The 24,271-nt window shown below is 43.2% G+C and overlaps 1 protein-coding gene across 4 annotated transcripts in view; it reads left to right on the top strand.

Annotated features, from left to right (window-relative positions):
* LOC130909991 (glutamate receptor ionotropic, delta-1-like) overlaps positions 1–24,271 on the top strand; it is a 261,884-nt gene that overhangs the window by 221,568 nt on the left and 16,045 nt on the right. For all 4 annotated transcript variants that reach the window (XM_057826984.1, XM_057826983.1, XM_057826982.1 and 1 more), the window contains 6 exons: positions 6,949–7,050; positions 7,564–7,686; positions 7,759–7,833; positions 7,905–8,244; positions 15,435–15,573; positions 20,498–20,693. In XM_057826984.1, coding sequence (XP_057682967.1) covers positions 6,949–7,050; positions 7,564–7,686; positions 7,759–7,833; positions 7,905–8,244; positions 15,435–15,573; positions 20,498–20,693 — 975 coding nt within the window. The remainder of the gene's footprint in view (positions 1–6,948; positions 7,051–7,563; positions 7,687–7,758; positions 7,834–7,904; positions 8,245–15,434; positions 15,574–20,497; positions 20,694–24,271) is intronic.

Genomic DNA, 24,271 nt, shown 5'->3' with positions numbered 1-24,271 from the left:
GACAGTAATGTGGTTTTCTCATAAATGTGCTTTCAGAACACTTTTATCCATTTGCTGTACATTATTCAACTAACAATTCAAGACATTTCCCATACGCAGACTCTAACAAAGATATGACATTTGCCTTAATATCTTTGTTTGCTTGTTTTCCTAATTAGCGCCAGCCGCTACGCAATCATTACGGGCGGTGCCATCTTAACAACGGGCGGCGCGGTCATTAAGGAACAATAACGGCCACGCGGGCGTCTCCCCTGTTAGCTAACGAGGCCAATTAACTCCCGTCACGTCACGCCGACCCCGACAGCTCCGCTCGCTCACGCCGCTTATTAGCCGCGGCGGCTAATGTTCACTTTGTTATCTTTTGTTCTGAGCGGTCATGAAGAGGACAAAGAGCACAAAAGGCACTAATGGCGCTCGCACAGCATTCAGCCGATCAATGAGCCGCAGATGCGGGAGCAAACTTTAGAATTCAATAGCGGGGTGATTTTCATTGTGAGCGTATGTCTCCGTGGCAACAGTGATGCATATCCGGCCGACACGCACAATCAGGCCCGACAGGCCCGCGAATCCGCTGTTCCGAAGAAGCCGCTCCTCTACTGACAACAAACAGCTGCTGATGGCCCACCGAGAGCGTTTTGTGACTCATGAACGTTTCCAAGCCCTCACCGACCTTTCCACAAAAAGCTCGAAGTTAGCAGCGATTGAAAGCTGGGCTTTAGTGGTCGCGAGCTCACAGGAAACTTGTGACGATGACTCAGCTGTCACAAACGACGGCATTTATGTGTAAACATTCCTGACTGCCAGAAACTAACTCTAATGAGAGCATGATTTGTCTTGTCAAAGGCTTATTACTTCAGTCACAAACAACACTGTGCTGTTATTAAAGTAATGAAATAACGCAAACTTATGGGCCGTTTACCTGGTGACGCTGTGACACCCAGACGCAACAATTGTGTTGCAGAATGTCCTGGCCTTTACACGGTGACGGCGAAAACGGAAGGCAAAGAAGCAAACTTTTGATTCCGGCCTCCGAAGCGTAACGTTCCGATTGCGGTGATTGTTCCACAACCATATGAATGGAACAAGAGCTACAGCAATAGATTATTTTATTAGTTGATCAATCGATAAACTACTTAGTTCGAATAATAAAGTAATCGGATAAGAAACATTAAAAATTAAAATACCGTAATTTTGGGACAATAAGCCGCTACTTTTTCCCCTCATTTGAAATCCTGCGGCTAATAGTCCAGTGTGTCTTATTTGTTGATTTATTTGGGTTAATAGGTAACGTTTTATTTGACAACGGCGTCATAAGACTGTCATTAGACCCTCGTAATTATGACACTATCATGGGCATTATTGAATGCTTACGACAGATATCATGAAGTGTCATCCAGCAGATTATGTCACTAACTCCATTGATATCCAGCTTGGATCTTTTACATTCATTAAAAAGTGGAATAATTTGCCAGATGACACAAAATGACATCTGTCATAAGCATTCTTTAATGCTCATGGCAGTGTTATGTCATAATTACAGTATTGGCCCGAGTATAAGACGGTGTTTTTTTGCATTGAAATAACACTGAAAAAGAGGGGGTTGTCTTATACTAGACATTATACCCATTCACGATGCTAGATGGCGCCAGATATCATTGAAGCGATGTTCTGGCATGACAGATTCTCAGCTACTCTCCCCATTCACGACGCTAGATGTTGACAGATATCATTGAAGCAAGCGATGTTCTGTCATGACAGATCACAGCTACTCTTTTTAGTTTAACCAGTTTGCATTATTTTATTGCAATGTTTTTCCTTATTCAGATTTGTTTCAGGACTAAAGTTACAGTTAGACTTCACTTTGATGGTTAATGCAGTTATTGCAATTTTGTTGTTTTATCACAATAGATTGGTTTATTTACATTTCAAAAACCAGAAGCCATTCATTTATGAATGTGACTGCACTTTAGTTTACATATTTAAATGTTCAGATATTAAGATTTCAATGCGGCAAAATAACATGCTTTTTCTCTCAAATACATTGTTATAATCATTTGTTTCGGATGTACTGTAATTATTTTCTGTATAAAGATTAATTTGGTGTTCAAAAAGTCTTTTCAAACTTGAGTCTTGAAAAAGAGGGGGTCGTCTTATAATCAGGGCCGTCTTATATTCGGGCCAATACGATATGATGGTCTTATGGCACCACTGTCAAATAATGTGTTACCAACTACAATAGCTAGCAATTAATCAAACAACGAAGAAACAGTTAGCAGAGAACATGAATTTTGATATTTACATCTGTAGCTCTGCATGGTAGGAGAAATGTTGGATGACAACAGTGTTGACAGCAGGTGGCAGCAGAGGTTGACTGTCTCCCCCAATGGAGCATTGATGACCAAATGAAGCTTCTTGAGGCAATGAAGCTTTGCAGCCAGTTGGCTCAAAGCTTAATGGTGGTTCATTTGGTCTTATGACAGTCTTATGATGCCGCTGTCAAATGAAGTGTTAGCGGTTAATATCTTTTGGTGTAAATAACCCATAATATAGTGAGAATATTTGTGGCTTATAGTCCAGTGCGGCTGATCTAAAAACAAATGTGGTTTTCGTGTCAAATTTTGTGGGTGGCAGCTTTTAGTAAAGTGCGCCTTATAGTCTGAAAATTACCGTACTAGAGCTGAACCTCAAACGGTATAAAACCATAAAGAAATGAGGATCTAACTACAACAAAAGAGCAATTAGCCAACTTACACAGCAAAAGTCTGCTAGCTTAAATTCTATAAAATGCAAATTTTTTCTTACAATACTCTTAACAAATGGTTCAAACGCATATTCCCACAAAAAAATGGCTGAATATACCAATAAACTAAATTACGAATGTATTAAAAAAAAAACATTAGCTCAAACAAAAACTTAGCTTATGTTGGTCTTAACAGGGAGCAGCTGGTTTCAGCCATTAGAGTAGAGGTCAGTGTATCCACCCATATCAATAAAACTAATGCAAACACTTTCAAGACAAACCATTACAATGCCACTTTAATTAAACGAATACTCGAAGCAGCAAAATTTAATTCGAATCTTTTTTTAATGGAATTACTTGAGTTAATCGATTAATCGTTGCAGCACTACATTGAATTTCTCGCTCTGATGACGTCAGCACTCGCACATGTCACTTTGGGTATGTGCAGTCGCTGCTAGTAAACATTCAAAACAGCAAACATGGCGGAACGGCGGTTTAGATTTACTGTTTTTACAATATATTTATTTTAAATTTTATTTTCGTGTATTTGTGCTTTTTGAAGCAAAAGAAAAAAAAGCATAGACGCCATTGCTTCGACTAGGCGGATATGTTGTCCCATAGGCTGAGGAGGTTATTGTCAAGGAAATGCATCATTGGCTGTCGCCTTGTAAAACTGCACTGCCCTCTCGGTCCTGGCATGAATACTATATCGTTTTCACGTGGAATTGCAAAATCGTTCAAATGGAGACGGAACCAAGACGGAACCATGTAAATGCAAATACGAAATTTGTCGTATTCTTGGAGCGTCACCATGCAAACGGCCCCTCAAATTCATATGTTATGTTCAGTTTCATTCATAAGTTGTCGTGAATTAAGTGCAATGATAATGGGGGAAAAAAAATATCACTGAAACTCCGTTTTATGTTTTCAGAGTGGATTTAAATTACTGTATTTTCGCGAGCATATGGCACCTAAAAAGTAAATGGTTAATGGACAGTGCGCCTTATAACGTGGTGTGCCTATTGTGTGGACTGAGCACCAAAATCTGTCTGTATGACTGAGTAATTTTTGAAAAGGCAAGTGAGAGCCACATGAGGGCATGCCCCCAGTAGCTGTAATCTTCTACTGTGTGCGTTACGCTAAAAAACACTGGTTTGGCGAAGGACCCCGGAAAATGGAATGTACTGTGAAGAGACACCCTTACGAAGCCCAGTTCAAACTCACGGCTATTACCTACGTGAAACAAAAAGAAACTGCCATCTATGGTGATTTTTAGGACGCTGCCTAAAGAAAATTTGAGTTGCCATGTTTGATAGAGACCAAGCCCAGCTGTTCAATTCAGATACAGAAGATGAGGACTTTGATGGATTTGTGGATTAAGATTGGTGTGAGTACTTTGTTAAATTCTTTAATGAACTAAAGTTAAGGTCAGTTTTGCTCCCGCTGCCTTAAGTTATTGAACTCAGTTTTGCTCCCGCTGCCTTGAAAAAAAAAGGAAAAAATGCTAGCGCACACGCTAGCGTATGTTTTTCATGCGCCCAATAATGTGGTGTGCCGTGTGTGTATGTTAAATACAAAAATATCACCCGTAAATGAGCCTGCACCTTTTAATACGGTGCGCCCTATGGTCGCGAAAATACGGCAACTACAATGGGCTTCCGGATATTTGTGGTTCGATTCACTGTTTCCCAGATTTTTATCAAGACATTTTCAATATTTTTAAATGATTTTTTTTCTTTATGGGATTGTGTTATCCCGAGTGGGATAAGTCCGACTTCCCACTTTCCTCGAATGCATTATGAGCATGAGTGGCCGAAGCATTCTTCTCTATTGTGTGTCAGAAATAAATGAATTTTGGCAGTTTAGCGTGACATTGTTTTGGCCACATGGGTATTTACTCTGTTACATCTCTTAATATCATTTTTTTATTGACATGCTAGGAAGGGACCATTGACTCGCGCTAGCCTAGCCACTCCAGAGCCCTGAAATTAATAAATAACGAACAAACTGTACGGAATTTGTTGAAATCAACTAGTAATTTAACCCCCGCTACCTCAAAGATTAAGCCTAATGTTAAAAATTCTGAATTTCTGATTTAATGAGTATCAAGTACTGGTCCTTCTCAAAAAATTAGCATATTGTGATAAAGTTTATTATTTTCTCTAACGTACTGATAAACATTAGACTTTCATATAGTTTAGATTCATTACATACAACTGAAGTAGTTCACGCCTTTTATTGTTTTAATATTGATGATTTTGGCAAAAAAGTCAAGAAAAACCAAAAATCCCAATCTAAAAAAATGAGCATATCATGAAAAGGTACTCTAAAGAAGCTACTAACCTAATCATCTTAATCAACAAATTGAAAAAAACTCCCAGCCTGGTTCATTAATCAAAACCGCAATCATGGGCAAGACTGCCGACCTGACTGCTGTCCAGAAGGCCATCATTGACACCCTCAAGCAAGAGGCTAAGACGCAGAAAGAAATTTCTGAGCAAATAGGTTGTTCCCAGAGTGATGTATCAAGGCATCTCAGTGGGAAGTCTGTGGGAAGGAAAAAGTGTGGCAGGAAACGCTGCACAACCAGAAGAGGTGACCGCACCCTGAGAAAGATTGTGGAAAAGGGCCGATGCCAGACCTAGGGGGACCTGCAGAAACAGTGGACTGAGTCTGGAGTAGAAACATCCAGAGCCAGCGTGCACAGGCGTGTGCTGGAAATGGGCTACAGGTGCCGCATTCCCCAGGTCAAGACACTTTTGACCTGAAACAGCGGCAGAACCGCCTGACCTGGGCTACAGAGAAGCAGCACTGGGCTGTTGCTCAGTGGTCCAAAGTACTTTTTTCAGATGAAGCAAATTCTGCATGTCATTCGGAAATCAAGTTGACAGAGTTCGAAGGAAGAATGGGGAGAAGGAAATGCGAAAATGCCTGAAGTCCATTGTCAAGTACCCACAGTCAGTGATGGTCTGGGGTGCCATATCAGCTGCTGGTGTTGGTCTACTGTGTTTTATTAAGGGCAGGGTTTTATGGAGCTTTGTGGAGATGAAGATTTCATTTTTCAGCACGACCTGGCACCTGCTCACATTGCCAAAACCACTGGTAAATGGTTTACTGACCATGGCATTACTGTGCTCAATTGGCCTGCGAATTCTCCTGACCTGAACCCCATAGAGAATCTGTGGAATATTGTGAAGAGTAAGTTGAGAGACACCAGACCCAACACTGTGGATGAGCTTATGGTCGCTATCGAAGCATCCTGGGCCTCTCCATAACACCTCAACAGTGCCACAGGCTGATTGCCTCCATGCCACGCTCCATTGAAGTAGTCATTTCTGCAAAAGGATTCCCGACCAAGTATTGATTGCATAGCTGATATAATTAAATGAAGGTTGACTTTTTTTGTATTAAAAACACTTTTTTGTATTGGTCAGATGAAATATGCTAGTTTTTGAGATAGGGATTTTTGTTTTTTTCTTGACTTTTTTGCCAAAATCATCAATATTAAAATAATAAAAGTCTTGAACTACTTCAGTTGTGTGTAATGAATCTAAAATATATGAAAGCCTAATGTTTATCAGTACATTACAGAAAATAATGAACTTTATCACAATATGCTAAATTTTTTTAGAAGGACTAGTATACATAGTTTGTATTATCGGTCCTGGACCCTTACAGTCGTGAAATAGAGGGGATCAAATGCACAATAGTAGCAAAAATGTCCTTTCTTTTTATTTTATTTTTTGTCAATTTATTTCATTTATGAGTTTATATGGCATCAGTAGCATCAGTCTAGTTTTACAACAGCTGTAATGTATAACCTATGCAAGGAAGGTTGTCGTTTTTACTTCCTTTACTCTCGATTTACAGAGACTTTTTAAAAAAAAAATCTTTCAAACAAGAAATACCCCATCTTAAAAGTACTGTAACTAAAATTGATTAAACTAGAAGTCTGTCATGGTCTGTGAGTTAGATTATATTTAGTTTTTCCCTTAATCCTTTCTTGTCCACTGATTCGGTATTCATTTCCACTTTTTCTCATCAGACCTTCCCTTATGCTAACCAATTAGCTCCCCCTTGCGGGTCATGTCTTGTCCAGTTGTTGCACTTTGTCTCTCCAATTTGTTTGTACAGTATTTAGCTTTTCAGTCTTTGTTGGTTTATTGTGATTATCCTATGGTCTTTGTTCGTTTTTTTCTTGTTGACAGTTGGCCACGTGGGACGCGGTGCACGGCCTGAACGGGAGCCTGAAGGAGAGTCGCATCGAGAGCGGCATGCAAGGAGTCACCGTCAAAGTGGTCACATTGCTGGTACGCCCGTCTTTTACACCTTTTGAAATTTTTCTTACTCGTTTGTATGAATCTTGTAAAATACACGTTTCAAAACTATTTAGTGTTCTTATCACGATTCATCCAATAATCCCTAATCACTCTCTGGGTCCTCCTAAAATTTCTGCTAGACAAATTTTCTTCCTTTTATTTTATTTTAATTTTTTATTTTATTTTTTTTATTGGCAGGGTCGATGGCATGAGCATTCGGGCTTGAGCTTTGCTTCGGCCTTTGATGACTTTTGTAGATGCAAACAAACGAGTGTTTTGCGCCCGCAAGATCGACCGAGGGAGACTAAACCTTCATCAGGCCCGCGCTCAGAACACCGTGTTAGAAATCCGCACACTCCACCGCCGTCCCCGTGGAATTAAAACCCCCGCATTGCTCGGCCTCTTTAATCTTGTGCACTCGCTGGACACTTCATTAGGAACACAGTCTTGTTCAGATATTATTTTCAACTAGAAGTACTCTTCTCATGAATGTCTTTCTCGCAGGAGGACCCCTTCGTCATGGTAGCTGAAAATATACTGGGCCAGCCCAAAAGGTACAAAGGCTTCTCCATTGATGTGCTGGAGGCCCTTGCCAAGATCCTGGGCTTCAAATATGACATCTACCAGGTGACTGCCCCATTCACCGCTTCCTGTGGACTTCACACAAAAGCGCCTGAACTCTTAATACCCTTCCTGCAGGTGTCCGACAGCAAATATGGATCGCAGCTTCCCAACGGCTCCTGGAACGGGATGATCGGTGACCTCATCAACAAGGTAAACTGTTGACTACTGACCTCAGAATAGAGAAATTTGGATCAATTCAACTGGTAATTCAAACTCTGCAGAAAGCCGACCTTGCTGTGTCTGCTATCACCATCACGCCGGAACGCGAGAACGTAGTGGACTTCAGCAAGCGTTACCTGGATTACAGTGTGGGAATACTGCTGAGGAAGCCGGAAGAGAAGATCAACATCTTTTCGCTCTTTGTGCCTTTCGACTTGGCTGTGTGGGCCTGCATTGCCGCCGCTATCCCAGTGGTGGGCGTCCTCATCTTTCTGCTCAACCGGCTGCAGGCGCTGCGCTCGTCGGCTGCGCAGAACGCACCGCCGGGCCAGCCCAACAACAATGGTTCCGGTTCCCTACAAACCGCCATTTGGATTGTCTACGGAGCTTTTGTACAGCAAGGTGAGTCGCACCTCGAGTCGTGACATGCTGTGGTTTGGGGTTTATATAGTAAGTATTATTTTGTCCGAAGGTTGGGCTCCAAATGTCACTGGCTTTGTTGTTCTTCTTGGTGAGGACACTAACTAAAATTGCTACTCCTCTGATATTCATGGACAGATCAGAATAAGATATGGACATATCGGATCTACAGTGAGGAAAATAATTGAACACCCTGCGATTTTTTTGTATTTTTGAAGTTCTCCCACTTCGAAATGATGGGTGGGTTTGGAATTTTCAGGGTAGGAGCTTGTCGACTGTGAGAGACAATCTAAATAAAAATAATACAGAAATTACAGTGAATGGTTTTTTTTTGTTTGTTTTGTTTTCCATTTATTTCTATTATGCTGCTGCAAATAAGTATTTGAACACCTGAGAAAATCAATGTTGAAGTTGCATGCAATGTTATGAGTCTTCTTAGCTCGTGTTGCTATTGTCCAGCGCTGTAACACTCGTGCACTCTCTTTTGAACCGGAACGCGCGCGGCTCTTTATGGTGTCTAGTCATGTGACTGTGACGCAGCTGGTAACGCGCTCGGCCAATCAGACACACAATTACGGTGGGTGAATTATGTCCAACAAAGAGTCATCACACAGGTCCCCCCAGAATTCACCCACACAGGACGCCAGGCGCAACCCGAATCAACAGTACGGAACGGAAGGGTTGCGCGGCCGGGGCGTCAGTGGAGAACGACCGAACGGACTGTCAGGCGGCCGTCCAGGACGCCAGATGCGGGACGTCCGAGCAGAACGGTCTGGAGGACGCCCATGACGAGGAGCGCGCCGTGCAACACCGCGCAGGCGAGGCCGGAGAAGCGGACGCCGAGAGAGGCGGCACGCGTTGCTCAGCGGCGGTCGAGGAAGAGGTCGAGACGAGCGACGAGCAGCACCACCCAGTCGAGGCTGCAGACGAGGGCGACGGGCGCGGCGGTCGGAATGGACCGGTCGAGGCCGGAGACGAGGGCAACCGGCGTGGCGGTCGGAGTCGCCCGGCCGTGGACAAGGGCGACAGGCGAGACGAACCAAGACGACCGGTCTTAGCAGGAGCGGGGCAAACGCCGAAACTGGAGCGACGCCATCGTTGTCCAAAGGCGGTGGACGAGGAGAGACGTCGGGGCGGCGTTCGCTGGCGCTGGCCGATGTGCAACCACGGAGACTTCCGGAGGCGCCGGCACAGCAGCAAGACTAGCGCCGATGGCCAGCGGCGAAGGCTGAGGACTGACCTCGGAGACCCCGGAGGCGCTGGAGTGAGGCCAGTGGCGGCGGCGTCCAGCGGCGCCGGTAGAGGGGCGACCTCGGAGACTTCCAAAGGCGCAGGTGCTGGAGCGACGTCAGCAGCGGCCAGAGACACAGGCACAAGAATGACGTCGTGAGGAAGGCCAAAAGCAGGCGCAGCGTTGACGAGAAGACCAGGGCCGGACGAGACGCCGTCGAGAAAACCAGGGCCGGACGGGACGCCGTCGAGAAAACCAGGGCTGGACGGGGCGTCGTCGAGCAGGCCGCAGGCGGACGGGGCGCCGTCGAGCAGGCCGCAGGCGGACGGGGCGCCGTCGAGCAGGCCGCAGGCGGACGGGGCGCCGTCGAGTAGGCCGCAGGCGGATGGGACGCCGTCGAGTAGGCCGCAGGCGGACGGGGCGCCGTCGAGTAGGCCGCAGGCGGGCGCACCGTCGTCGAGTAGGCCGCAGGCGGGCGCACCGTCGACGAGTAGGCCGCAGGCGGGCGCACCGTCGACGAGTAGGCCGCAGGCCGGCGCAATGGCGCCGCAGCCGGAAAGGCCAGGGACGGGCGCAGCGGCGTCGACGGAGAGCGGCGACGAGCCCAGGCGAGCGAGAGCGGGGCCGGAGGCGAGACAGCAACGTCGGCGTCGGGAAGTGCCGGAGCGGAAGCGCGCAGCGGTGGCGTGGGTACTGGGACAGGAGGACGTCTGCGAGGAACCGGGGCGGAAGGGCTGCCAACGCAGGCGTGAACCTCGGGCAGTCGGGCTCCCGTGGCGGGCCTCCTGGGCGCCTTCGGAGTCGACAAAGCACACGACCGTTCAAAGAGCAGGAGAAGGTGTGCCTTAAGAGCCCCATACTTGTCCTCTTTTGGCGGAAACACTACGAAGCGCTGAGCTTTGACCGCCGTCGAGCACCCGAGCGCGGCCACCACGTGGTAGAAGCGCAAGGTATCGTTGGAAACACCACGGAGGACGAACTGCTCCTCCGCGTACGCAAACCACGCAGCCGCCGAAGACTCCATAAACATCACCAGCTCGAAGAAGCTAGCGTCCGCCATATCTTAAACTGTTCAAAATACCTCCGAGGCTTCAATGAGGCAAGTCGGGGTCACCAATGAAGTGGCATGCAATGTTATGAGTCTTCTTAGCTCGTGTTGCTATTGTCCAGCGCTGTAACACTCGTGCACTCTCGTTTGAACCGGAACGCGCGCGGCTCTTTATGGTGTCTAGTCATGTGACTGTGACGCAGCCGGTAACGCGCTCGGCCAATCAGACACACAATTACGGTGGGTGAATTATGTCCAACAAAGAGTCACCACAATGTTAATATTTGGTACAGTAGCCCTTGATTACAATTATAGAGGTCAAACATTTCCTGTAACATTTCACTAGGTTTGCACAGACTCCAGTAGACGGATTTTAGACTACAGCTCCACACAGATCTTCTCTAGATCAGGTTTCTGTGCTGTCACTGAGAAACACAGAGTTTTAGCTATTTTTCTATTGGGTTTATGTTTGGAGACTGGCTAGGCCCCTCCAGAACCGAGATATTCTTTTTTACGTAGCTACTCCTCGGTTATTCTGGCTGTCTGCTTCGGGCCATTGTCAAGACCCAGTCACGACCAGTGTTGGGACTAACGCAGTTATAAATAACGCCGTTACGTAACGGCGTTATTTTTTTCAGTACTGGGGTAATCTAACTAATTTTTCCGCCGTTACAACGCCGTTACCGTTACTGACGGTCTGAATAAATTGAAGAAACTACTAGAGGTGTGCAAAATTTCCGATTCTTAGATTATTCGCGATTCGGCTGTGGAAGATTCGAGAACGATTCACAAACATCCAAATTCCGATTATTGAAATATGCGAAGTAAAGCGGAAGTACACAACACTCAGCGCGCCGCGCGGTCTTCGGAACAGAACGGAGCGAGAGTAGCTAAACATCATGCTTCCCATTACCCGGCCCCTCGGGTAATGCCAATGCTCAACTCACGGCTCGAGCTCAACTCATGCAACGAGATAAAAAAAAACACAACAACATACCTGACTGCTCCCGAAAAGCTGCTCCAAAGTACATCCATATAATGTTACGGTGGATATCATTTATATAGGACTAGATGCGATATAGATTTGGTAGTGTTTGCAGCACATCTACAAAAAGCTAGATGCGGGCGTTATAAACGTCCGCCATCTTAAAGCAGTACACTTCCCTGCAAGGCTGTTGTAGCGAACCTTCCAAGCAAACCTAATTAACTTTTTATCTAAAAATACTCCTAAATCGGTAAAATATTGACTTGAATCTATCTTTAAAATAGTTTTAAAACTTTCACATGTCGAAAGTAGACAAAAGGGAAATTATGGAATAACGGGAGCAATTTTAACTAATTTAATGGTTGATTCACAACATTAAATTAATTGAATGTAGTTTAAAGCTGCTGATACAGAATGGGGACTGGAGTTTTTTATTTAATGTTATTTTTGTATATTTGTTTACTGCTATATGTTAACTTGATACTGAAATAGTAGTGTGGTTTAGCCTGAGAGTATTTTTGAACAATTTTGGAACTAATGTACAAAACATTAAAAACAAAAAAACAAAAAAAAAACTAGAAACTACCAGCCGTGTCGAGTCGACTCTCTGCTCTGTTGATTTGTCATCCAAGACTTGGGGTGCTTTCAGGTTCGAGAATAGCGCACGAACTTCTGACTCCAAGCTGTTTGTCCCTGCTCATTCAATTAGACAATGCTTTCCAAAGTTTGATAACGTTTCTGTGTTTGCTACACCTGATGCTAGCCTCGTTCCCATCTCCCACTGTCAGCCAGCAATAATTCTGCTTCCATCTTGAGGACAGCAGGCTCTTTGAAGGTGAAGTGAATTGTCGGGAAACGAGCCTACCTAAATGCAGCCCCTTGAGAGATGGGATGGAAGTGATTGTGATTGGCTGAGGGTTAGAGTCATGTGTCGTGGTAGGCCAATCAGAGCTGGTGTTTTCACAAGCAAACTGGAACAGCGCGTGCGGCAAACACACGTACGCAAAACAGATGCACAGGGTCGGGATGGCAGAGCATTCAGAAGAAAAATTGTCCTTTAAGAGGTGGAGATATACACACTATTTCAGGTTTGTTGAAATTAAAGGAAAGAACCTGCATGTAATGTGTAATTTATGTCCCGGGACAAAGCTTTTGTCGACATCTGTGGTAAGCAATTCAAATCTGCTGAAGCACCTAACAAGTTAACTACCTGTCTGTTCTTCTCTATTCCACTGACTCGAATACTGCTCAGAAAATGTCTAATTATTTGACATACAACAAGTTCTTTTTAAAGTAACGGAAATAGTTACTTTCCCTGGTAACTAGTTACTTTTACTATAGAGTAATTTAGTTACAACTCAGTTACTTTTTGGAAGAAGTAGTGAGTAATGACTAATAATAACTAATTACTTTTTTAAAGTAACGTGCCCAACACTGGTCACGACCCATTTTCAATGCTCTAACAGAGGGAAGGAGGTTCATTCATTCATTTTTTAAGCCGTTCATCCTCACGAAGGTCACAGGGGTGCCGGATGAATTCCCAGCTAACTCTGGGCAGTAAGCAGAGTACACCCTGAATCAGTTGCAAGCCAATTGCAGGGCACAAGGAGACGGACAATCATTCGCGCACACACTCATACCTAGGGACAATTTAGAGTGTTCGATCACCCTACCGTGCATTTTTTGGGATGTGGGGGGAAAGCAATAGTAACCGGAGAAAACTCACGCAAGCACCGGGAGAACATGCAAACTCCACACAGGAAGGCCGAAGCCCGGGATTGAACCCTAGATCTCAGAATTGTGAGGTGGACGTGACGGGAAAGAGGTTATTCCCCAAAATCTCACAATAAATAACTCTGGTCATCCTCTCCTTAATACAGTGCAGTTGTCCAGTCCCACGTGCAGAAAACACCCCCAAAGCATGATGCTACCACCCCCATGCTTCACAGTAGGGATGGTGTTCTTGGGATGGTACTCCTCATTCATTTTCCTCCAAACACTATGAGTGGAATTAAGACCAAAAAATTCCATTTTGATCTCATATGGCCACATGACTTTCTCCCATTACACCTTTTGATCATCCAAATGGTCATTGGCAAACTTAAAACGGGCCCGGACATGTGCTCGTTTAAGCAGGGGAACCTTGAGTGTCATGCATGATTTTAAACCATGGCGTCTGAGTGTATTACCAACCGTAACGTTGGAAATGGTGGTCCCAGCTCCTTTCAGGTCATTGAACAGCTCCTTCTGTGTAGCTCTTGGCTGATTCCTCACCATTCTTAGGATCATTGGGGCCCTACAAGGTAGATCTTGCATGCAGCCCCATTCTGAAGAAGATTGACAGTCTTGTTTAGCTTCTTCCATTTTCTGATAATTGCTCCAACGGTGGATCTTATATCACCAAGTGCTTGTCAATTGCCCCGTAACCCTTTCCAGCCTTGTAAAGGTCTACAATTCTGTCTTTGGACAGCTGTTTGGTTTTGACCATGTGAGGAATTGGGAGTTTTCTTGATTGTATGGGGTGGACAGGTGTTTATATGCAGCTAACCACTTGAAACAGGTCAAAAAGTCCACCTACATTCTACTTATACGTTGCATTTTTTAAAGGCGACTAACAGGTCTTTGAGGCTCGGTGTTCAAATACTTATTTGCAGCATTGTAATACAAATAAATTGTTAAAAAAATCATTCACTGTGACTTCGGGATTTTTCTTATACTTATATTGTCTCTCACAGTGAACAAGCACCTACCATAAAAATTTACAACCCGCCCATCATTTCTAAGTTGGAGAACTTGCAAAATCGCAGGGTGTTCAAATACTTATTTTCCTCACTGGATTGACACATTGATCCTTGGAGCCAGATTTTTTGTCTCAGGGCTAATCATGTTTTTGTATGAATTAATTTGTTTACTTGTGGAATTGTGATGTATATACCAGTTACCCAAAAGATAGCAGTGTTGTGTTGCATCTTGTTTGGGTAATAGGCAGCCGTAGTTCATTTAAATGTTTTTCTTCATAATTAAAAAAACATACAAATTCATTTTAAGTTAACTCATTCAATGCAATTGTGGTAAATCCATTTCAAATGGGAGATAGGCAGATGATTATTTTTCAGTGGGTGTAAAACTTTGTGAGTTTATTTATAACTTATCGACTATGTTGATGGTGATAGATGTCCAATCTGTCTAAACTGAGGGGTCTGGCTGTGAATAGTCATGTTACAGTGGAAATGAACGTTTCTGAGGTGAGAGTTTACTCATAACTTTTTTGTCTGTCATTGATGGCGATAGACGTCCAATGCATTTAGACTGCAAGGGCTAGCAGTTAATGATCATGTTTCTGGAAAGGTTAAAGTATTTTTAGTGAGAGTTTATTCATAGCTAATCGCTGTCAGCCTCATATTGATCCAAAATGGATTGGATATTTATCATCACCAATGCTAGTGAATGAGTTGTTAAAAAAAAATTAAAAGTATGTTATCAGGGCTTAAAGATGGAGGAAATCTTTAGATTAACTTGAGCCGTAAAAGGCGCAATTTTGCATTTTTAGAGGGTAGGCGTCTTAAGACACCACCAAGGACTCACACACACGCTCACTCACGCATACACACGCACGCGCACGCAGTCCCAGGCCTACCAGGTTGCCTAGGAAACCTTTTGGGCCGATGGGATTGTGATGAGATGCAGCCTTGTAGATTCTGCTGCAGCAAGCATCACGTGGCTTGGAACCAAAGTGTCACAGGTTTGATACTTGCTCACCAGGGAGCTCCTGAAACCCGGGTGGTCCACCTGCAATCGCTTGGTGGTCTGCAAAATAATTTAGTGCAGATTTTAATTGGAATACAATAGAAATTGTATACAATTTCTCAAAACCGAATAAAAATATGTAACTGTGTGTGTGTTTGCAGGTGGTGACGGAGTGGTAAGCTCAGTGGCCCTGAGGATCGTCATGGGCAGCTGGTGGCTCTTCACACTCATCGTGTGCTCGTCATACACGGCCAACCTGGCAGCGTACCTCACCGTGTCCCGTATGGACCACGCCATAAGGTAAGCTACTCACAAACACACAGCTGAGGGTATACTATGTACCTAATTAAGGCCAGGCACTAAGCAGTGTAAACGCCCTCCGGGAATTGATGCTTATTATTATTCTTCCGACAAATTAATCTCACTTTTGAGAGTCTTAGCATGCCTGGAAATTTACCAGTCCCTGCTGCCACTTTGATAAACTCCTACTATGTAATTTGTCAAAGAGTGCCACAAATGCAAGATGCTGTTTTAGACAGTCATGATCAAATTTATTCGCCTACGCCAGGGGTGTCCAAACTTTTTGCAAAGGGGGGCCATACAGTGGGGCAAATAAGTATTTAGTCAACCACTAATTGTGCAAGTTCTCCCACTTGAAAATATTAGAGAGGCGTGTAATTGTCAACGTCAGAATGTGTGGGTGGGGGAGAAAATCACATCTCAATACTTTGTTATGTACCCTTTGTTGGCAATTACGGTTGGCAATCGTTTTCTGTAATTCTTCACAATCTTTTCACACACTGTTGCTGGTATTTTGACCCATTCCTCCATGCAGATCTCCTCTAGAGCAGTGATGTTTTGGGGCTGTTGTTGGGCAACACGGACTTTCAACTCCCTCCACAGATTTTCTATGAGGTTGAGATCTGGAGACTGGCTAGTCCACTCCAGGACCTTGAAATGCTTCTTACGAAGCCACTCCTTTGTTGCTCTGGCTGTGTGTTTGGGATCATTGTCATGCTGAAAGACCCAGCCACGTCTCATCTTCAATGCCCTTACTGATGGAAGGAAATTTTCACTCAAAATCTCTCGATACATGGCCCCATTCATTCTTACCTTTACACAGATCAGTCGTCCTGGTCCCTTTGCAGAAAAATAGCTCCAAAGCATGATGTTTCCACCCCCATGCTTCACAGTGGGTATGGTGTTCTTCGGATGCAATTCAGTATTCTTTGTTCTCCAAACATGAGAACCTGTGTTTCTACCAAAAAGTTCTATTGTGGTTTCATCTGACCATAACACATTCTCCCAGTCCTCTTCTGGATCATCCAAATGCTCTCTAGCGAACCGCAGACGGGCCTGGACGTGTACTGGCTTCAGCAGGGGGACACGTCCGGCAGTGCAGGATCAGTGCAGGTCATTCAGTAGGTCCCTCCGTGTGGTTCTGGGAGTTTTGCCCACCATTCTTGTGATCATTTTGACGCCACGGGGTGAGATCTTGCATGGAGCCCCAGAACGAGGGAGATTATCAGTGGTCTTGTATGTCTTCCATTTTCTAATAATTGCTCGCACAGTTGATTTCTTTACACCAAGCGTTTTACCTATTGCAGAATCAGTCATCCTAGCCTGGTTCAGGTCTACAATTTTGTCTCTGGTGTCCTTCGACAGCTCTTTGATCTTGGCCATAGTGGAGTTTGGAGTGTGACTGACTGAAGCTGTGGACAGGTGTCTTTCATACCAATAATGAGTTAAAACAGGTGCCATTAATACAGGTAACGAGTGGAGCCTCGTTGGACCTCGTTAGACCTGCTTAGAAGAAGTTACACCTCTCTGACAGCCAGAAATCTGGCTTGTTTGTAGGTGACCAAATACTTATTTCCACTCTAATTTGGAAATAAATTCTTTAAAAATCATACAATGTGATTTTCTTTTTTTTTTTCCCACATTGTCTCTCATGGTTGAGGTTTACCCATGTTGACAATTACAGGCCTCTCTAATCTTTTCAAGTAGGATAACTTGCACAATTAGTGGTTGACTAAATACTTATTTGCCCCTCTGTATTTAAGCAAATTTTAGCAAGCCATTCTGTGTGTCACATTTGCTTTATTATTCATTCATTCATTTTCCATGCCGCTTTTCCTCACGAGGGTCGTTAATTTTTTTCATTAATAATTTTAACAATCTCAACTAGCCTTTGTGGCGTTCTCTTTCGACTCTCAGGCTCTAGGGAAATACTGCTGCTGTGAAATTAAACTAGCTTAAAGTTGCTTCAATTTGTCGCTACGTATCTTCCCTGTAATCTTGTCGTACATGTCAGCGTGTCTCGTTTGGTAATATCGCCTCACATTGAACTCTTTAAAAACAGCGTCTTTTTTCAAATGAGGGAGACAGTTGTTGCTTATTTTAGTGAAGAAACAGTCCAATTTCCACCTATTCTTGAAGCGTCGGTCGTCGCAGTCAACTTTCTTTTTTTTTTGTTGATTGTCGCCATTTTAGAAAATTGGGAGTAGAGGGTCACACGGGGTAATGTTGCTTAGAGTGCTGCTGCCTTTTTGTGGGTAAATGAGGAGCAGCATTTAGTGTGTAAGATACTTCATATGATGGTAGCAGTCTTACTGACCACTTTATTAAGTCTGTGTGTGGGCCAGACGTTATTGATTTTATGACAAAGGCTGTGGGCTGAATGAAATTTGACCATGGGCCACATTTGGCCCCCGGGCCGGACTTTGGACATATCTGGTCTACGAAATCTAATGTGGGCGGAGCATGAGCATTTCTTGGATTATCTTAATCTTATTTATGTTCCTCAACCACAAATTTCCCCGATTTACATGAAATTTGGTGGAAATGCACTAGTGGTTGGCTATTTTGGTCTGTAGCCTCTATTTCTGTTGAATTTAAGGGCTTCTACTTCAAGAATTCTTCTGAATGGTGGGAGAAAAAATGAGTCCCTGACACCTGTTTAACTGATTATGATGAACTTTAAGGAATTAGCTGAAATTAGCCCCAAACGAAAGTGACATACTATTAAAAGATGGGTGTTACATTGCCAATTTTTTTTTTCTTGAACCATCTAATGTGGGCGGAGCATTTTCCCAAACTTTAAAATTTTGCATGCATATTTATCACAAGAGAGTGCACGAAAAACCCATGAGTGAATAGGATGTCATCCATTTTTTAGAGATTTCCAGATGTGGAACTTTGACAAACTCCTACATGGTAAACAAAGCTCTCAAGTGTTGGTTGACTGCTTTGCTGGCACACAACATCTTTGATGCTGGCGAGCGTCCCGGGCGGTGCCTCGCTGTCACGTCGCATCAAAGCCGAGGCAGAGTTACTTCGTTTTCTGTTAGTCAACGTTATTTGTCCAACAAGCTTCCACGGGCGGCCTGGTTCCGTCACTCTTTTGTCACAACGCGGAGAAGATCCTGGTGACGTTCCTCCTTCGGCTCTCCTGGGATGAAGCCATCCACGCTTGACATTTCCAGCGAGAGCCCCGTGAAGATCGACCTCCCAAGAATCCAATGAATGGCTGAGTGGAGATTTGCGTGTGACGCCGTCTCGTGAAGTGCTTCTGGCCGGGCGAGATCTGTTATTACACACTAATGGCTGGACCAGCGCGCTTTTAAAGGCATGCCGCCTCTCATGTTTCTGTCTTATACATGATTTATGAGCACCGATGGTTACACCTGCAGTAGAAAAACAGCCTCCCGGGGAAGTGAAGTGGAAGTAGGAACAAGAGCCTTTGACCATCACCTCTTTGTAGGGTTGGCTGATTAATTAATTTTAGCAATTAATTTTACTTTATCAAGTTTCTAACATGTTAGCTGCCATCGACAGCGACAGATGTCCAATCCATTGATCAAATGGATTTGATTTCTATCACTGGAAACCAGTGTTGTTTTTGGCAGCCATTTTAATATATGTTTTAGTGTGAGTCTTTGAGACAATCATACTTATTAGTAAGTGTGTAACGGTACATGTATTTGTATTGAACCGTTTCAGTACGGGGTGCTCGGTTTGCAACGGAGGCGTACCGAACGAGTTTCTGACGTAATGTAACCCGAGGCTGTGAGTCGATCGGTTTACAGTTTCTTTGTGTAGATTATATTTTCTATGTCTTCTCTACTATAATGAGGACCAACACGGTAGGACAGTATATAACCCAGAAACGTCAACGGCGCGACAACGTGGCCGCCGCAAGAACGCAGTGAAACGAGAGCGTTAAAGTCAATCAGCCAATGCACACCAGTCGCAGTGCGGCTGCGTGTTAGACGCGTCCCAGAAGCGGCTCAACGCGACGCACGCGAAAAGAACAGAATAGTTCATTATTTGACGCGAGACGCGGCCCTCCTGCGTCAATTAGGCATGTGTCGGTATGAGATTTTGACGGTACGATAACCGTGGGCAAAAATACCGCGGTTTCCATTGAACAGGATTTTTTTTTTTTTTTTCAGAACATAGTTGCAAATTGGAACATGAATATATTGTTAAAATAAATTATTTAAAATATATATATATATATATTTTAAATAAAATTAAAATAAATATAACTTATAGACTATAACCCCAGCCACAGCTCATGTTGCTCAAGATTAGAGCAAGAACAAAATAATTTCCATAAAAAAGTAAAAAAAAACTTCGGAATAAATTTTTTTTTTAATTCTACTGCATGGCTTTTCAAGTGAAGTTTCGCCATTTTCAGCCACTGTGTCAGCTCTAGTCTACATGATGTCATGCCTATGTGTTAAAAAACAAAGAATTCATAAGTTAATAAGCTAAAAATGTATAAGTTTGTTTAAAGTGTAAATATTGTTGTGGAAAGGTTTCATCTAAACAAACAAACAAACAAAAAAAACATTGGGAGTGAGACCTCTCCTTGATCCAGCGAATGTGGATTTGTGCTTAGGGCAAGAGCATCTTTCGCAATTAGCGATCTTTGATGCTATCCTCTTTTCCCCTTCATTCAAGCGAATCAAGCTTGCTTTCTCACTCTACAGCTGTAACACTCGATGAAGTTTAAAAAAAAAAAAAGGGTTTTTTTTGTTGGTTTTTTTTGTGCGCTACTTCGCGGTTTTTCACTTATCGCGGCTGGTTCTGGTCCCCATAAATCGCGAAAAACGAGGGATCACTGTAGCGAATAAGTTAATAAGGCAAAGCTGAAGGGCTGTTTGAAATTGGTTAAGGTTCAATAAAACAAATGCTCGATGGATACTTGTCATTCCAGGTCCTTTCAGGACCTGTCCCGGCAGATGGACGTGGATTACGGCACAGTGAGAGACTCTGCCGTGTACGACTACTTCAGGAACAAAGGCACAAATCCTCTGGAGCAGGACGGCACGTACGCAGAGCTGTGGAGGACCGTCAGCAAGAACAGCGGCTTGGACTACTCCGTGTCCAGCCCCTCGGAGGGGATACGCAAGGTGAGTTTGTCTCGGTGTGAAGGAACATTGACGGGTGCTTGGGACGTGCTACGCACTCAAGCAGCTCAAGAATTTATCATCAGGTTTTTTGACATTTTTTTTTTTTTTTTTGCATTTACTTTTCTGCCAAAAATTGGTTCATAGTAATAATTTTTATTTTATTTTTTTGTCTTATTAATAATAATTTTACAATTAATCAGCTCATTTGTATATTGTCTTTGAAAATTGGATTCATGAAATCATTAGTAGGCACAGTCATTTCAACAACAAACAAATTAAAAGAATACTTATACAGTATTGCTAGAATTTGACGTCTTAGCCAGATGGGCGGAATCACGCCAGCTAAACCGCCGGAACCACGCTAGCGCAATTCCACCGACCCGAGCCGCGGAACCCCGATAACCCGGCCAAAAGGCTGCGCGTTCACCTTAGTTTTAACCCCTTGTATTTACTCCATTTTAAAAGTGTGAAAAAGGCTCCGAAACACAAGTTGACAATTTATTCCAAATCGACATAAAGCCAATAACAGCAAATAGACCCAGACAAAGAGGAAAGCTAGCTCCAGGATCGACAAGCAGCAAGTACACAAAATGTTCTCGAGAAAACACGGTCCTAGCTAAGGAATTCAGTGGTCCGGGAGATAGGCGTGTTTGGGTGTTGTTTAGGGTAATTTCCTGTTGCAGGTTGGGCTGATGAGTCCGTGCGTCACTGTTGCCAAGGCAACCAGAGTTGGAGATTTTGTCAGCGTCAGTGCAAAATGAGCGCTGAGTGTTTAAATTCTCAGACGTGGAGTTTTGTTGTTATCAAGCGTTCCTTGTGGCAAGACAGGATGTCCCGCCATTGTTCTGAACTGTCCATTATTGCCCCCTAGAAGAGCTGATGACAGTGTTTGGTACTCCAGACGTGGGCTTGTTGATGTCTTGGTCATCACCTGCTTGTCTTGCGCCATCAGCATCTGTCCCGCTCAGTCAGCTGCGTGACGTGCTTGTTGGGCTTACGTAGTTAGCAGGCATCCTGCATCTGTTATGCGCTTATCTACCCATTGTCTTGGCACTGCAAATTCCAGTCACTTCAAGTCCAACTACCGTAATTTTCGGACTATAAGCCGCTACTTTTTCCCCTCATTTTGAATCCTGCAGCTTATAGTCCAGTGCGGCTTATTGATTGATTTATTTGGGTTAATAGGTAACAGTTTATTTGACAGCAGCGTCATAAAACAGCCATAAGACCGTCATAATTATGATATGATTATGACACTATCATGGGTATTGATGAATGAATGAATGAATTTCATCCGGAAATTTTGTCACTAACACTCAATTTGTGTCCAGCTTGGATCTTTTACATTTATTCAAAAAGTGAGATAATTTGACGAATGACACAAAATGACATCTGTCATAAGCATTCATTAATGCTCATGGCAGTGTCATGTCATTATTATTATGATGGTCTTATGACAGTTTTATGGTGCCACTGTCAAATAAAGTGTTGCCAAATACCAAGTAATTAAACCACTGAAACAGTAACTTAAGAAATAATGAACAAAAAACATGAACTTTGATTGTTATTTGCATCTGGAGCATTGTAATGCATGCTAGGAGGCATGTTGGACAACAACAGTGTTGACAGCAGGTGGCAGCAGAGGTTGACTGTCTCCCCTGAGGGAGCAGTGATGGCCGAATGAAGCTTTTTGAAGTAATAAAGCTTTGCAGCCAATTTATTCAAAACTTCAAGGTGGTTGATTGGTCTTATAACAGTCTTATGATGCCGCTGTCAAATAAAGTGTTACCGGTTCATATCTTTTGGAATAAATATCCCATAATACAGTGAGGACAGCTGCGGCTTATTGTCGAGAGCGGCTTATCTATGAAGGAAAGCCGTTTTCGTGTCAAATTTGGTGGGTGGCGGCTTATAGTCAGGTGCGCCTTATAGTCCAGAAATTACGGTACTCTTAACATCAAAATCATGAAAATCATGCTTTAGAGAGTTCTTTTGTAATTGACTCATCTCAATAAATTGTGCTGTTTATTTTATTTATTTTTTAATAAAGGAGAAATATTAGTCAAATAAACAATTTTCACATTTGTAGCTATTCAAAAATAAAAATAGTAGAGTAAAATATTAGTGTATTAGTGTGTAAAATAAAATATTAGTGACAAATAAAGCATTTTTTTTTAAATTTATGAACATTTACTCAAGTATGCCCAGTGAATAAAATTGACTTTGATTTAATGTATTTTATTGTAAATAGTAGATTTGTTTTTACAAAAATGTTCCCATTTTTAGTTTTTTTTTAATAACATGGATAAATCAATTTTTTACAATATTTACATACTTTGATTGCCAGCTAATTCAATGCTTGTCCATACGTACATTGTGATTGACTGGTGGCCAGACTGTGTTGTTACCCCACTCTGCCCAGCCAAACCCAGATCACCCGGGACACTAATGAGGATTAGCAGTCGAGAAAAGTAAATGGATGGATGTGAAAATAGTGTTGCAGCGTTTCCCATGACGCACCTGTCGGAGCTGCCCTGGCACTGACATATTTATTGGGCGAAATTGCCATAATGAATCCCAATTAGTCGCCCGCTTTGAAAATCAGCCAAAATAAACCTTTTGGGATCCCTTTAATCCCTTTTTCCTGACATTAATGTCAACAGATTAGTGATGCCATTATTCAGTTTAGTCAAAAAGTGTTTGCCGCAGTTATGCTCCATAGGAGTGGGAACCTCTTGGTACCTCACTATACGATACAATTTGCGATACAAAGCTCACGATAACGATGATCTGACGATATAGCGATACAACAATTATCGATACATTGGTCAGGAAATCATTCTAGGATATTCTACAAACAACTAATAAACAGAAAAACAAGCTTCTACTGTGAATTGGAATGAGTTTATCACTAGTAGACGTTCATTCGCTGCCATCCCTCCCACTTCAAGTGGATTGAATGTCTATGGCCGTCAGTGGCAGCCAATGCAAGGCACTGAGGAAATTTTGGATCATTTAAGGTCATTTACCTGTTGATTTTCAGTTACTTCCTGTTGATTTTGGGGTATTTTATGGGTCACTTCCTGTTTATTTTGAGTTACACAACATGAAGTGACCTGGGAATCACCCAAATGAGTAGGCAGTGACTCAGAGGCAGTTTACATGGCGACTCTGCGACACGAAGACGCAATGACTGTGTTGCGGAGTGGCCTCGCGTGCATATGGTGTCGGCGAAGACGAAAAATTCTGAATCCTGCCTCCAAAGTGGAAGAATTCGATTTAGGGGGATTGAGGGGGTTTCCCCCGCATGCATATCAAAGTCTCGCGCCGATAACATCAGCACTCCAACACGTCACAGTGGGCGTGCGCAGAGGTGCTGCTAAACATTAAAACAGCAAATATGGCGCAATGTCGGCTTAAATTGACTGTTTTAATAATATCTTTAAATTAAATATGTTGAATGTTTTCATTTTTGTGCCTTTTTGAACAAAAGAAAAATGCCATTGCTTCGAGTGGGCGGGCATATTTTTTTCCGGGCTGAGGAACTTTGGTGGGGTCAAATTGCATCATTCGCTGTC

The sequence above is a fragment of the Corythoichthys intestinalis genome, chromosome 21 (assembly GCF_030265065.1).
Source record: "Corythoichthys intestinalis isolate RoL2023-P3 chromosome 21, ASM3026506v1, whole genome shotgun sequence".
In the NCBI taxonomy this organism is placed as follows: Eukaryota; Metazoa; Chordata; class Actinopteri; order Syngnathiformes; family Syngnathidae; genus Corythoichthys; species Corythoichthys intestinalis.
This window is presented reverse-complemented; position numbering and strand designations above follow the sequence as displayed.